Consider the following 15405-nt stretch of genomic DNA (forward strand, 5'->3'; position numbering starts at 1 on the left):
TAATTGCTTTGAAGATCTTGATAGGAATTCCATCGGGCCCGCGAGCTGAATCACCTCGTATTTTGTTAAGTGAATCTTCAATTTCTTCCGGGGTGATTGGGTCGCATAACACGTAATCTTCCTGGTTCAGAGGGAATGATGTTTCTTCACTGTTATCTTCACTCTAAATGCTCTCAAGGGCATTCTTATGCCCTAGCAATAGTGCGACAAGCTTGATAAAGCTTACCGCATTTTGGAATTAATAAACAAAGAAAGTTTTATATATATATATACAGCGTGGTGCCCTACCGGGAGTCAGTTTGGGCTTGGTTTTTACTCAAATTTTGTCAAGCTAAACACGTAAGTCTAATTTTTTTTTATTCTTTTCCTTAATTTTTAAAATTTGATCCTGGTTAAGGGGTAAGATTCTAATTTTGCTTAGTCTATAATGATCATCCTGTGTCTATTCCATTGGTTGTATCCTATAAGGTCTTATCCTATTAGGAATTTTGCTTGCTTTTCTTTCATAATAATGAAACTTAACTTTTAGCATGAACCGGAATTTAGTCAAGATACCAGAATTTCTGAATTAAAAATATTGATCTTTTAATAAATCAACAAATAATTAATAATTAATCAACAAATAATTCTAAATAAATGGCTTAAATTGAATAGTAAAACTAATAGTAATTAGTAAAAAAATTAGTAAAATAGCAACCATTCTTTTTTATAGAAAAAGTCTTGGGTTTTTCTATACCGGTATAGAATCATATTTTTGTACTACTTACTGTTTGAAAGGTATCCTAAAGCAGTCTAAAGGTATCCTGATTAGCCTGGTGGCAGGCGTTTACCTCCTCCTCCCGGCAATTACCCCCCCCCCCCGTGGAAAATCCCCCCCCCCATGGAAAATCACCCTTCCCCGTGGAAAAACGGCTTTCCAAATTTAAGATTTTTTTTTGTTTTTTCTTTCCGTTGGGGGAAGGAATTTTGGTACTTGTATAGAATGCGCCACTCACTCAAGTTTACGCCGGTTTTTTTCGTTAGTTTCTTCGTTACTTTAGAAATAAATTTGGGCTATAGATTTGCACATTAAGGGGGGAGGGGTACAGTATAGTGGGTCTGCATGCAAAGTGTGTTTGGTACAATTATTCTGCATATTAAATAGATAGATTGATAAGTGTATTTTAAATCCAAACATACAGCCATGAACATAGTAAAATAACATAAATAAAAGGCACAAATATAATAAACTTTGATCAGCGATCATCATAAAACACTTAAATGAAACACCACGTTAACCTAATAATAGTACTTAATACTCGGAAAAACGGTCATTAAAAAAAAAATATATTTAACACTTGGAAAAAACACTTAAATGAGACATTACATTTACTTAAAATTGTCACAGTCCAGTCTACAATTTGAAATCCTTCTCAAGATTGCAACCGGCTCAATACGACATATTCTCGAACTTTTGCAAAAGCTTTTACCCAGATCCATAGCTGCTTAATCGACAGTATTTAATACAACTAACATGCCGAACAGGGCATTAACGAAAGTTGTCTTCTTTCAATGGTTCTATAGTAACAATAGCTTGTCAAAGAGTTTGACATAGTAGCTAACTGGCTAAAACTAAAAAATGATACTTAACTGATCAACGAGATACTTCTTTGTTTTTTTACCACCAAATTTATTTCTCCTCCAATCTTCGCTATTCTGGTATCTGCCCCCCTCCTGGAAAATTTTCTGCGGGTGCCCTTGCAATTGTTGAGACTAAAATGTTTTTTTTTCAAACAGTCCTAGCACCATTACTTCAAGGAAGTTCAACCAGGACTGGTACATCAAGCGAAGTGAAACTTAGGATCTACTCATTTAGAGTATGTCAGGGGCGTGCTTGTGGAAAGGGAATACATGTCTTAAACAGGGGGAATTCCGTTGGAAGACTTTCAGGCTACACTGCAGGCCAACTTGGACTTTGCTACAGAGGAAAGAAGCACATTTTTCTATTAAAACGAAATTTCATTGCTATGACGCTTTTGTCCTTTCGCCCAGAATGCTATTTTGATTCCTATGAGAACATACAATCTCTTTTCTTGTCCTTTAATCAAAATTATTATCACTAATAAGGAGAATAAAGACAATAAATAATGCGCAATAATACTCTATTTTTTTTAGATATCGTTTCGGGTCAGGCTCATAAGCGGAACTTTAGGCTACTTCGCAGGAAGGGTTATACAGAAATTTGTCCTCTTGATAGCAAGTGTGATTTTCGTGATTTTTGGTAATTTAAGGTTGGCGTTTTTTTTTTATAAACGTGGCAAAATAGGGGAATTAAGAAAACATGTAGGATTTTGTATTTAGGCCGGAGGGAAACTTTAAAAAAGCGGAAACTTACAAACTATAGAGCCCATCTCAATACTTAGAAGGAAGATATTCACCCCAATGCCGCTACCCCCGTAGCCTGCATACCTGGCTCAAGAACCATTTTGTGCATATTTTGTTGATTCATAATCATTTTTTGTTTATTCCCCCCCCCTTAATGTGAGCGTCTTTTGACGTTTGTATGTGGGCTATTTTCATACCAATTACAAGCATGTTTGGATTTCCGGGTAGGGTTTCAAGTGTTTAAAATTAGTTAACGCTTACAACGAGCTACCCAGCCACCCATGAATAACAAAAATCTATAAAATATTTTTCTATCCGATGTATATCGATGAACAAATAAACAAATAAAAAAAAATGTATAGTATGCAGTTCCTGTCTTCGGCGCTTGGCAATTCTTTATTAGCCAAACTAAGAGTTTTTTGCAGGAAAGTAACGAGTGACGTAAAGCTCAAAGGAATCTTTTTTTCTTGTAATAAATATTATTCTATAATATAAATAATATTTTGGTACTTGTTAATTATACAGAACACACTCAAGAATTTCGCTCTGTAAGCCATGACAAAAACCGGCTTGCCTTTGCAATCGGTTATGATTTGCTTGTTTTGAGTGAGAAAAACTACGATGTATATATATATTTTGAGTAGGCTATATATTTAATATATAGAGGTGGTTAGAAATTATGTATTTAATATAATGCGTTCTGTGCGGCCTGCTTCCATAATTCTTTGCCGTAGTTTCCATAATTACCGGGTGCCGTAAGTTACCCGGTTTGACCCCCCCCCCCCCGAAATTTTTGACCGATTCAAAAATAAGTCGAAAATTAGTAAAACCTAGGTAAAAATCAGTAAAATTAGTCAAAAACTGAGTCAAAAATTAGTAAACCCCCCCGAAAAAGTCAAAAATTAGTAAACCCCCCCCCCGAAAAAAAATCCTGGATCCGCTCCTGCCTCCCTGTATCCTGCCTGTAACAACATTAGCTTTGAGACAGATGTCACATGCAACATATAGCCTACTGATGTTGGCAAAAACTCTAGTTTAGCTTCTTTTTGCTATCTTGGAAAGGAGTTAGGTTAGGAAAATTAAACTTTCAGTAATGAATCTAGAGCCCAAAAAATACTATGGGAAGGTATTGTCAAGCTTCTATGTTAACCCTCTTTTGGGTTAACAATTGCAAGGTTTCACTTTTCAAGCACAAGATTTTGAAAGATCATCGAAAGTCGCTGCCCTCAAGAGGGAGAAAGAGTGGAGGTAGGTCTGCCTACTTCAAACACATTTCTGGGACATACTTTAGTCTCTGAAAGTTTCAGACCCATCCCTGAAAAATTTCATTTTCCAAACCTAACCCCTTTCCAAGAAAGCAATAAGTAGCTAAACTAGAATTTTACCATCCTATGATACCTATTATTTATAGATTAAGAATCAGATTTGTTTCCACAGTCTTAAGGCAAGCATAGCATAGGTCACTTGCTTCTATTCTACAATTGCTGCATAGCCTAACCAATACTCCCCTGTGTCGGTAGTCTACACCAGTCAAAATAATTGCTTAAAAATAAAATAAATACTATGCTACCTAAATAATATTCCACACTTCAGTTTTCAAAAATTTCGGCAATTTTCACGCTGAACTCAGTATAGTAAGCCGTTGTTGTCACATAAGTATTTTCAGAAAACTGAGTATACGCAATTTCTGTGTGAAATGTTAAGCCATCAAAAGGACCGAAAAGTTTTTGAAATTGTTTCTTAAAAGTGTTTTCTTCTACCTATATAGTTAAACTCTTATAAACAAATAGGCCTACAAATTTCCACCTACAGAATGCATATATTACTTACTAAAACAAAAACAAAAAACGCCCAGTCCATAGTAAATTTTCTTCCTTATTGACGCACGGGATACTATACAAATGAGTTTCTTTAGGAAAACCTCTATTTACTCACGCTACTTGTATGTCCAGTCAATAGCGAGTAGGCCTACTGCTATCAGTGTGAAGGCTAAGATTTGGAATAAATTTAGAATTAGGCTATTGAGATGGAAACATTTGGAGAAAACAATTCTTACGTCATAATATGCAGTAAAACTGTACTTAACAAAATTTTGAAAGTGATTCCACTATATCCCCTCCTCCCCTAATGTGCAAATATTAGCCCAAATTGTATATTTCCCATATGTTTCTTGATTTCGTCAGCGTTGATTCAATTCACGGGTACATTGATTGAAGCGAGAGTGATGCATGACAAAATGTACGGGAAGCAAGGCCGTATCCCAGGTGTTTAGGGAGTTTGCACCCCCCTTCCCCCCCCCCAAATTCTTCCCCGACTTGTAAAAAAGTAATAAAATTGAACATAAACTAACTTTTTATGCGTTTTTTGAAGTTTTTTGTACCCGCCCCCCCTCCCGAAAAAAATCCTGGATACGGCCCTGATGGGAAGTATAGAAATTGGGCTAATTATTTGCACATAAGGGGGGATAGGCCTAAAGTATAATGGGATCGCTTTGAAAATTTGTAAACTAAAAATGTTCTGCATATCCATTTCCTTCTTACAGCCTACGATGCCCAGTGATTAAGAAGATCACTGATAAGGTTTATTCTCAAAAATGAATCCGGACAAAAGTATAGTCTCATTTAATACTAATGGAACGAGAGGCAAGGACTTTTTTTATTGATGATCTGTATGTTAATTACGACGTTATTTGTCTCCAAGAACATTTACTGACCGCCTTTAGCGAAAATTTTCTGAGACGAAGCAGTGATCACGTTGTTTTTGTGCGTCCAGCTAAAATTACGCGTGTGGCCGCCCTTCTGGCGGCTTAGCTTGTGTTTTTAAGAAAAATATTTCTGGTGCGAGTCCTGTGCCTTTCCAATCAGATGACACTTTTCTGGCGGTGCGTCTTGGTAATATTGTATTAATTAATGTGTATCTGCCATATAATGATAGTTCCATTCGTTCACTTCAGAATTTCTCTTGTGCTTGTAATAGTCTTAAAACTTTAATTCAAAAGATATCGGATAAGGGGTTGCATTTTGTTATTGCTAGTGATTTTAATACCGATATGGTTTCTGATAATGTTAGGAATGGTCAGCTTTTTGATTCTCTCCCGGCTTATAAAATTGTTCGGAAGTCCCATGATTATACGTATATTCACCATTCAGGTATTAAATCAGACATTGATCACTCTGTAGCTCTTGTCTGCTCGCCAGTTACGGTTCATTTTGACGAGCAAGATCTTGATCACCTTCCGCTGTCTTTTTGTTTATCAAAATCTGTTGTTTGTTCTGGGAGCACATCTAAAAGTCGTGGTGTACGTTCTAAATGGTTTTATAAGCCTGATTGTAATGATGCGATTTTTTCTGTTTATCTTACAACATTGGCTTCACTTCTAAGTACGATTTATGTTCTGTATCAGCTTCTGCAGTGTAGCCAGAATTTTATTTATGCTAAATATGAAATAGACCGATATTATCATTCTATCCTCTCCGCTATGAAAGAAGCTGAAAAAATTTCTGTCCCAGTAAAGCGAATCCGAAAGAATACTCAAAAGCTTCTTTTGTCACTTGACCCTAACCTTAAGGCCTATAAAAATAAAGCTAAATTTTGGCTAAAAGTTTGGACAGATTGTGGTCGGCCTAGGTCTGGTAATGTTTTTCTTATTAAACAGAAAACTAAATTAGAATTTAATAAGTATCTAAAAAGTGTCCGATACCGAAGGCTTGATTTTCCATCTTCGCCTAAAGATTGGAGGAAAGTAATTAATTCAAGTAAAAACAGACGATTCTGATGTAAGTAATAATGCTATTCCGCCAAGTTCTTGGCATGCATATTATTCGAAGATTTTCTCCGTTTTGAATTATTCCGTTCATAGAAAGTTTGGTGAAGCGTTTGTTAAAATGGTCCCTAGATTTCTAAGTCAGCGCTTTGTTCTGCCTATATCGCGTTGTGAAGTTTTGAATGCTTTGAATCATCTTAAGTCGAAATCTATTGATGCTGATGATATCTCTAAAAAACATCTAACTCCCCAATGTGCTGAACTTGTGTCAAATCTTGCGCTTTTGTTTCAAATGTGCTTGGCATCTTCTGTCGTCCCGGAAAGCTTTTTGTGTGGCAGCGTGATTTCAATTTTAAAAAGAGGTAAACTGCCAACAGATTGCTCTTCTTACCATCCAATATCTGTTTCTTGCAATATTAGCAAGGTCTTCAAGTATATTCTTTTACCTAGTCTAACTCAAAATACTTCTTTCTTTGGCGAAAATCAACTTGGTTTCAGACCTGGTGTGGGGGTGCCAACATGCTCATCGTGTCCTTTCTTCTATTCTACTTTCTGATTCTTCTAAGAGTAAAGGCGTATATCTCTGTACACTTGATCTTTCAAAGGCTTTTGATTCTGTTGTTCATAACCAGCTTTTCTTTTCTTTGGCTTTTTCTGGTGTTAATTTTTCGGTTATTTACCTTCTACGGTTTTGGTATTCTAGTTCTTACCTCCGCCTGAAATCTTCTCCAGAAACAACTATTAAAGTGCTTCGTGGTGTTAGGCAGGGAGGTGTTTTATCACCAACCCTTTTCAAATTTGTATTTCTTCTGTTCTGGAAAAGATCTCAGGCACTTATTTTTCTGGTTCTACTGATATTTCTTACATTGCCTATACTGATGACATTCTGCTGATTAGTCGTACTAAGTCTGCTCTTTCTGCGATGGTTTCCTTAGTTTCTCAGTCTTTCCTAGATATTGGTCTATCCCTGAATCTTGACAAGTGTGAATTCTTATCTTGTAATCTGTCTTCGTCTACTCCTCTGGTATGCATTGAATTTTCTGTACTTTCTGGCTCTTCCTTTCGGTGGCTTGGTATTACTGTTTCTAATTCTCTAGCTCTCTTTCGTAAACAAATTGTTGCTGATTCAGTAAGAAAAATTCAGTTCAGTTATTCAAAAATTGTAGCAAACCATGGAAAATATAACAGAAGAGCTCTTGGGCGCTTATTCTCGACTTTTTCTGATCATTCTGTGCTTCATTTTTCGGGTGTTCATTCTGTTCTTAAGCTAAAGGATTTAAATAAGATTAAAGCTACATATTTCAAATTTTGCAAATTTCTTCTTTCTCTACCGCCATGGACTAGAAATCGGTATCTGGTTAAACATTTCTATGTTACGGATGTAACTCAAAAGCTCGGTGACCTACACAAAAAGCTTTCTGCTGATGCATTTTGTAATATTGGCCCTGACCACAGTCTTTTACAGTTCTTTTCTTAGTTTAACTTAATTGCTAGTGTTTGTTGATGTTCTTTTTTGTTTTTCTTTTTTATTATTATGTTTATACTCCACTTGTACTACTTATTGTCTTATAGTTGTGGGAAATAAATGATTGATTGATTGATTCCCAAGTAAGAATTGTTTTCTTATCATATTTCCTTCGCAACAGTCCCAACCCCAATTCAAGGCTTATACCTAATCTTTTTCGAAAACATCTACTGTTGCAAGTAACCTTCATTAAGATGGCATTTGCGAGACCCACCCTATTTTGTAGCGACGAAGATACCAAAGGTTCTTTATCGTACCCAAACAATGCGTCAACAATATTTACAGTTCTCGTACAATCAAAAAGACTATGACGCAACGAAAGAAAATCGGGGACACTCAGGTAGCCAATTTCTATTAAAACTGATGCTTAAAAAACAACCAATCAAATTTGACTAAAAAGGGGAACTTAACAAACCTTGTAGCGATGTTCAAGATCGTATTTGAGACGAATAAATTTGTGTAGGTGACCAATTGTCATGCCTGCTGGACAAGAGAGAAACCGCTTTCCAAGAACCTAAAAGATATTTTCAATAAGAATCTTAAAATAGTTTGTTGAGTATTAGAAGAAGGTATGAATGATAGACTTTTTTAAGGGGAAAGGAAGCATAACTTAGAAACGTGCCGGAGAATTGGCAAATCTTAATGAGAGAATTGAAAAATCTTAATGAAGCGATAAACAAATATTATTATACCATATGAAAAACAAGCAATATTATAAGATAATAAATATTCGTAGAGCTTACGAACGAAACACCTTGAGTCATTTTTTTATGAAAAAAAATGTGGGTCCTAATACCACCCTCTAACTAAAATATATTGACAGAAATTTGAGAAATCAAATGCTCCATATATCAGTCATAGACTCGTAGTGCAAATAGAAAATTTCCATCGGTAGGCCTAATATATATTTATACATCATAGCCTAATCAGAAACAGCCGAGGCGACAAGACTTCAAGTTAAGGCCATAGGCTATGGGCAGTTCAAGCCACAAAAAGCAAATTTACTTGGTACAAATGAAGATTTCAATCATACTTGGAGGGACGGGTTTTCAATTTAGTACAGTATTTACTACTACTATAAGTACAGCTTCTCCTCCTTCGCCACAGTATAGTCAAAGCTCCCTTCTTGACTCCGCTCCAATCAAGTTCTAAATTCCTTTTAATTCTTCCTCCTAACCGTCCCATTTGGAGACGACCTGAATTTTATTGGACCCCACAAAAAGCAGTGTAGGGGCAAATTCCTCCAAAATAATAGTTGTCCGTATTAGTGGGCGTTTCTCATTGATATTATAAACTAGAACTTGTTTTTATACCATATGGCAAACATTTATCATATCCTCCCCAGCCTTTTGAAGTACTCACGCCTCAGAGGCTGGTCTAGGCGTTTACCATACGGGAAATATTCCCCCCCCCCCACCGGAAAACAGCCCTCGAAAAATACCTCCCACCCGGAAAATAACCTTCTCCCCGCGGCTGGTTGGTTTCCAATCTCTTTTAACTTATATAAAAGGCCTAGAAATCTCAATTTCTGATCGAATGAAAGTCCTCCGAAGCTTCTACGACCATAAGGCGGAGGTGAGGATGAGGAAGGGGCAGCCCCCCTCCTATACAGAATAAATTCTATTCATTTTGGGGTTTAATGTTACTCTTTACTTTCAAAATAGCAGCGTAGACCAGAAATATAGGAGGGGGGTGCTTCAACGGGTGCATTTTAATACCAAAACATCCCAACTCTCATTGAGCGTTCAGATATATACAGAATTAGTTCTAAGAGAGATAAGAGGGGAGGGTGGAGGTAGAAAGTGATATACAATCCCAAGGCCCGTAACCAGGACTTTTATTTGGGGGGTTGTTTTTCGGGGGGTTAATTTTTTTATCACATCCAAAATATGAAATTAATATTCAACCCCTCTTGATTTCTGGGAACACTCCAGCCCAATGGTTCCCAAACTTTTTACAGATGTGTATTTTAAAAGCAATCAAGATAGTAGCCTAATAAAAGATAGGAATGAAAAAACATTTTTCTTTTCGGGCACATATAAACAGTAGTAAAAACGGAGAACAGTAACTGCTCATAGTAAAACATAAATAAAAGTTGTATCATTAATAACGTAAGCTATATTTTAATCAACGAGAAGGATGAAATTGTCAATTGTTTGTGCTAAGACGGCAAGTCGTCACAATTCGGTTTTCTGGTTGTTAATCTTAATTTAAGATGCAGTTCTACGTTTAACACAAGTCTTTCACAGTGCAGGGCATAACCCTTCCATACTCCGGTGAAACACGTACTCCTACCCAGCATTTCTTGCACCTGCGCCAAACCTTGGAAAACACAGCTCATACCTAATCAGCACCACCTAGGGATTATCAAAATATATTTTTGGGCCAGCGTTTTATAAAATTAATAGAACATTGGTTAGAAACATACCTTCTTTCCGTTTTCCGTCAAGCCAACGTCCGTACTATTTGAGTTCATCTCCTTATCTTCCGAAATCCCTCCATGACTGTAATGTAAACATCTTTATCAGAAATTGGATTTTATTACATGACAAACACACCGAATTCCCTAAGCTAATATCATATTACACTGAATAAGGGTTTTCATTTAGAAAACCCTTATTTGTTATTAATAGTAGTGGATTCTGGGCATAAACGTCACTTCCAACAACGATATTTTTATTGATTTATTATTATGTGTTTTCTCTCATTGACTGGTTTTGAGTTTTATAATTGAAACAAACTATATCACAAAACTGCTTTAAACAACTAGTATCTATAATTAACTATACTTATTTTTTATTTTGTTTCTTACTTTTTCGTCTTTCCTTTTTTGCATTTGTGATTAACAGCACAAGGAGACTTCAGATATAATCATTGATTCCTAATTTAATCATGGTGGTAAATAAAAACACTTCGTAAATATAACTCTGTAAGAAGAAATAGATGAGAAAAATAAAAAATGCAGGAGGTTTCTCTAAGGCAGGAGGTGAATGCGAAATAGACTATGTATATTTTTGTTCCTTGATGGAATTGGTCAATACCATCAACGAATAGATGAGAAAAATAAAAAATGCAGGAGGTTTCTCTAAAGCAGGAGGTGAATGCGAAATAGACTATGTATATTTTTGTTCCTTGATGGAATTGGTCAGTTCCATCAAGGAATAGATGAGAAAAATAAAAAATGCAGGAGGTTCCTCTAAAGCAGGAGGTGAATGCGAAATAGACTGTGTATATTTTTGTTCCTTGATGGAATTGGTCAATTCCATCAAGGAATAGATGAGAAAAATAAAAAATGCAGGAGGTTTCTCTAAAGCAGGAGGTGAATGCAAAATAGAACTATGTATATTTTTGTCCCTTGATGGAATTGGTCAATTCCATCAAGGAATAGACGAGAAAAAAAAATGCAGGAGGTTTCTCTAAAGCAGGAGGTGAATGCGAAATAGACTATGTATATTTTTGTTCCTTGATGGAATTGGTCAATTCCATCAAGGAATAGATGAGAAAAATAAAAAATGCAGGAGGTTTCTCTAAAGCAGGAGGTGAATGCAAAATAGACTATGTATATTTTTGTTCCTTGATGGAATTGGTCAATTCCATCAAGGAATAGACGAGAAAAAAAAATGCAGGAGGTTTCTCTAAAGCAGGAGGTGAATGCGAAATAGACTATGTATATTTTTGTTCCTTGATGGAATTGGTCAATTCCATCAAAGAATAGATGAGAAAAATAAAAAATGCAGGAGGTTTCTCTAAAGCAGGAGGTAAATGCAAAATAGACTATGTATATTTTTGTTCCTTGATGGAATTGGTCAATTGCATCAAGGAATAGACGAGAAAAATATAAAATGCAGGAGGTTTCTCTAAAGCAGAAGGTGAATGCGAAATAGACTATGTATATTTTTGTTCCTTGATGGAATTGGTCAATTCCATCAAGGAATAGATGAGAAAAATAAAAAATGCAGGAGGTTTCTCTAAAGCAGGAGGTGAATGCAAAATAGACTATGTATATTTTTGTACCTTGATGGACTTGTTCAATTCCATCAAGGAATAGACGAGAAAAAAAAATGCAGGAGGTTTCTCTAAAGCAGGAGGTGAATGCGAAATAGACTATGTATATTTTTGTTCCTTGATGGAATTGGTCAATTCCATCAAGGAATAGATGAGAAAAATAAAAATGCAGGAGGTTTCTCTAAAGCAGGAGGTGAATGCGAAATAGACTATGTATATTTTTGTTCCTTGATGGAATTGGTCAATTTCATCAAGGAATAGACGAGATAAATAAAAAATGCAGGAGGTTTCTCTAAAGCAGGAGGTGAATGCGAAACAGACTATGTATATTTTTGTTCCTTGATGGAATTGGTCAATTCCAGCAAGGAATAGATGAGAAAAATAAAATATGCAGGTTTCTCTAAAGCAGGAGGTGAATGTGAAATAGACTATGTATATTTTTGTTCCTTGATGGAGTTGGTCAATTCCATCAAGGAATAGATGAGAAAAATAAAAAATGCAGGAGGTTTCTCTAAAGCAGGAGGTGAATGCAAAAGAGGCTATGTATATTTTTGTTCCTTGATGGAATTAGTCAATTCCATCAAGGAATAGATGAGAAAAATAAAAAATGCAGGAGGTTTCTCTAAAGCAGGAAGTGAATGCGAAATAGACTATGTATATTTTTGTTCCTTGATGGAATTGGTCAATTTCATCAAGGAATAGACGAGAAAAATAAAAAATGCAGGAGGTGAATGCGAAACAGACTATGTATATTTTTGTTCCTTGATGGAATTGGTCAATTCCATCAAAGAATAGATGAGAAAAATAAAAAATGCAGGAGGTTTCTCTAAAGCAGGAGGTAAATGCTAAATAGACTATGTATATTTTTGTTCCTTGATGGAATTGGTCAGTTCCATCAAGGAATAGATGAGAAAAATAAAAAATGCAGGAGGTTTCTCTAAAGCAGGAGGTGAATACGAAATAGACTAAGTATATTTTTGTTCCTTGATGGAATTGGTTAATTCTGTAGACGTAACGTTCATAGTGAATCTCTGCTTGAACGACTAAAAAAAATATGTTTCTTTGTTAGAATGTATTTAAACATTTAAACAAACTTTTTATCCAATATATTTGAGGGAATGAACTGAATGAACTGGCGACGATTGAGGTATCGCGAAAGGCAATATTGTCAGAAGGCCAGACATGCGCAAAGAAAGCATAGTCATTTGTGAAATTTAATTAATAAAAATCATTATTAAAATAAAATTGCATTCCATTATGCATATATGCTAGTACTAAAACGGTGTTTTGAATTGTTTGAACCACCAAAGGCATCACACAACCCACTTTGTTTGCATTCATGCCTGAAAACCATGATTTTCTAAGATTTTTCTCTTGATACTTCAAATACTGAAATTTTTAGGGTATCACATTTTATATTGTATTGCTCCATTGACTAAATTTGACCCATATTTTATCTGTAGAAATTCAAACATTAAGAATCTTTGTTCGTTTTAAGTTTTAATGTTGCTCCTTACTTTCAGTTGAACACTTGTTGTTTTTTAAATTTAATTTCTTATCATTTTTCAAGTAATACCGGGAAATCCGGCTACCCCTCCCTGGAAAATTCCCTACCTTCAGAAAGTTCCCCCCAGACAATTTTATCCTGGTTGGAAATTCCACAGGAAAAGTTCTTGCGAACGATTCCGCCTGAAAAGTTCTCATTAGCATGCTTGAAAAAGATATTGAAAAAGAATTTAAGTTCTGATCATTTTTCAAATCATGATAGAAATCCCCCTCCCCCAGTTTAAAGTTGCTCCCGGGGGCAAATCCACCATGGAAAATTTCTCCCATGGAAAATTATCCCTTGATGACCCCCCCCTCGGAGAAATTCTTCATGCAATTCCAACCCTAAAGAGAAAGTAAAACAAATAAGAATTTCATATAGGAAGTTTGGAAAATTCCCCCATTGTAGAATTTCCCCAGAGAAGTTCTCGCCCGGAAACTTCCTTCTCCATGAAAAACCCTGCTCGTGGAAAATCCCCCCCAGCCTGAATAATGCCTGTATACTCCCAAATAACTAATACTAAATGTAAACAATGGGCAACTTTCATAGCTCCCAGCTCTCTCCCCAGTAGCTTTAGGGGGTCATGCTATCCCCAAAGGCATAGTAATTAAACCTTTGAACGGTGCTGAAGTATTCGTCTATCTCAAAATTTTGATCGGACGACTTTGGTGAAAAATGGGGTGTCAGAGGGGAATAAGTTACCCTCCAGTATTTTCGATCACTTTAAAAGAGCAGGAGAACTTCTAATTTCCCTTCGAGTGAGCCCTCCCTCGATATTATAGGACCACTGGTTCAACACGAATACCCCTGGAAAAAAAAAATAATAAACACACATCCGTGATCTTTCTTTTAGCAAAAAAAAAAAAAAAAAAAAAAAATGCAAAATCCATGTTTTTGCAGGTCGGAGTTAGAAACCTACAGTAGGGTATACGCTGAATCTGGTGGTGCGATTTTCATTAATATTTTTTTACTTTTTGGGGGTATTTCCCCCTTTTTTTAAATCAGGCAAATTTTCTCAGACTTGTAGCTTTCGTCAGCTGGACTAATTCAACCAGGCGTCAGTAGAAGAAGGACCATTAGGTCATGGCCTCTTTATCGACTAAAAATGTAAAATTTTCTGTCATTTAACGGCTACTATATTTTTTCCCTAGTTGAAGTCCAGCCACAAACCAAATTCCTGGGAACATTTTCTTCAATCCCCGCAGAAGTTGTCGTGTACTACAAAAAAATCCGTAATGGCTTACGGAAAGGGACAAAGAGGCAAAACACTTTTTCGTTAAAAAAATTTATTATATTTTCCCAAATATTATTAGCTTCTTCCATTTATAGGCCTATGCTTTTTTAGCAAGAGAGATAGAATAAAAAACTATATTGGGAAAAGTGAATCAAATGACCACTCTAACGCCCTCCCCTTCGTTGTGCCAATATTTGTGTCTAGCGAGGTCACTCTGCTAAAGCTAAAAACTCATAGCTGTGTCCGATAATCAATGCCGTATCCAATGGTGGGAGTTAGGGGGTTTTAACCCCCTCCGAAATGTTTGTATGACTCGTAAAAACGTAACAAAAATTAATATAAACAAATTTTTGATGTGTTTCTTAAATTTTTTTGTAAACCCCCAGGAAAAATCCTTTTGTACACCTCCCCCCAAGGAAAAAATCCTGGATACGACCCTGGCGATAATAGGTAAAAAAAATACTTGGGACGTGTAAAATTAATAGTTCCAGGGAGTCGTATTTTCTCCTTGGAAAACTATTGTCAGTACTTTTCTATTAACCGGACTCTTTTAATATGTCAAACTCGAAACACCTTGAAAAACCCGTTTTTCAACGGGATGATACAAGACGCCGCTGTAGAGAAATACAATGTATAGCGTGGTTTTAATTGCGTATACGATATTTAAAGTGTTGTTTTTTGCTGTTTTTTTTTTGGGGGGGGGGAAGGGGGGGTAGGTACCTAGGTTAGGTTACGTATTAAATATATGCTATTCTTTGCCCCCCCCCCTAATGTGCAAATTTGTTTCTAAACTAATATATTATTTATATTAAGATATATCATCCTATTTTATTTTATTTCATTAGCATTAAAAAACTAGCACTATATAAAGGTTTCCGGTTAATAGAACAGTACCCTATTGTCCATAGCCAGTCCCCCGCAGAATATGGAATAACTTGAACCCTTGACTTGTAAATATTATTTATTTT

At 35.8% G+C, this 15405-nt stretch overlaps 1 protein-coding gene across 1 annotated transcript in view; it reads right to left on the reverse strand.

Moving 5' to 3' along the window:
- LOC148956952 (uncharacterized) overlaps positions 1–15405 on the reverse strand; it is a 73829-nt gene that overhangs the window by 18841 nt on the left and 39583 nt on the right. Inside the window, exons 6-7 of the mRNA XM_089096946.1 lie at positions 10081–10156; positions 8068–8166 (exon numbers count right to left, since the gene is read on the reverse strand). Coding sequence (XP_088953072.1) covers positions 8068–8166; positions 10081–10156 — 175 coding nt within the window. The remainder of the gene's footprint in view (positions 1–8067; positions 8167–10080; positions 10157–15405) is intronic.

Source organism: Artemia sp. Qi Xiang Cuo, chromosome 1 (genome assembly GCF_049724085.1).
Source record: "Artemia sp. Qi Xiang Cuo chromosome 1, ASM4972408v1, whole genome shotgun sequence".
NCBI classification, from domain to species: domain Eukaryota; kingdom Metazoa; phylum Arthropoda; class Branchiopoda; order Anostraca; family Artemiidae; genus Artemia; species Artemia sp. Qi Xiang Cuo.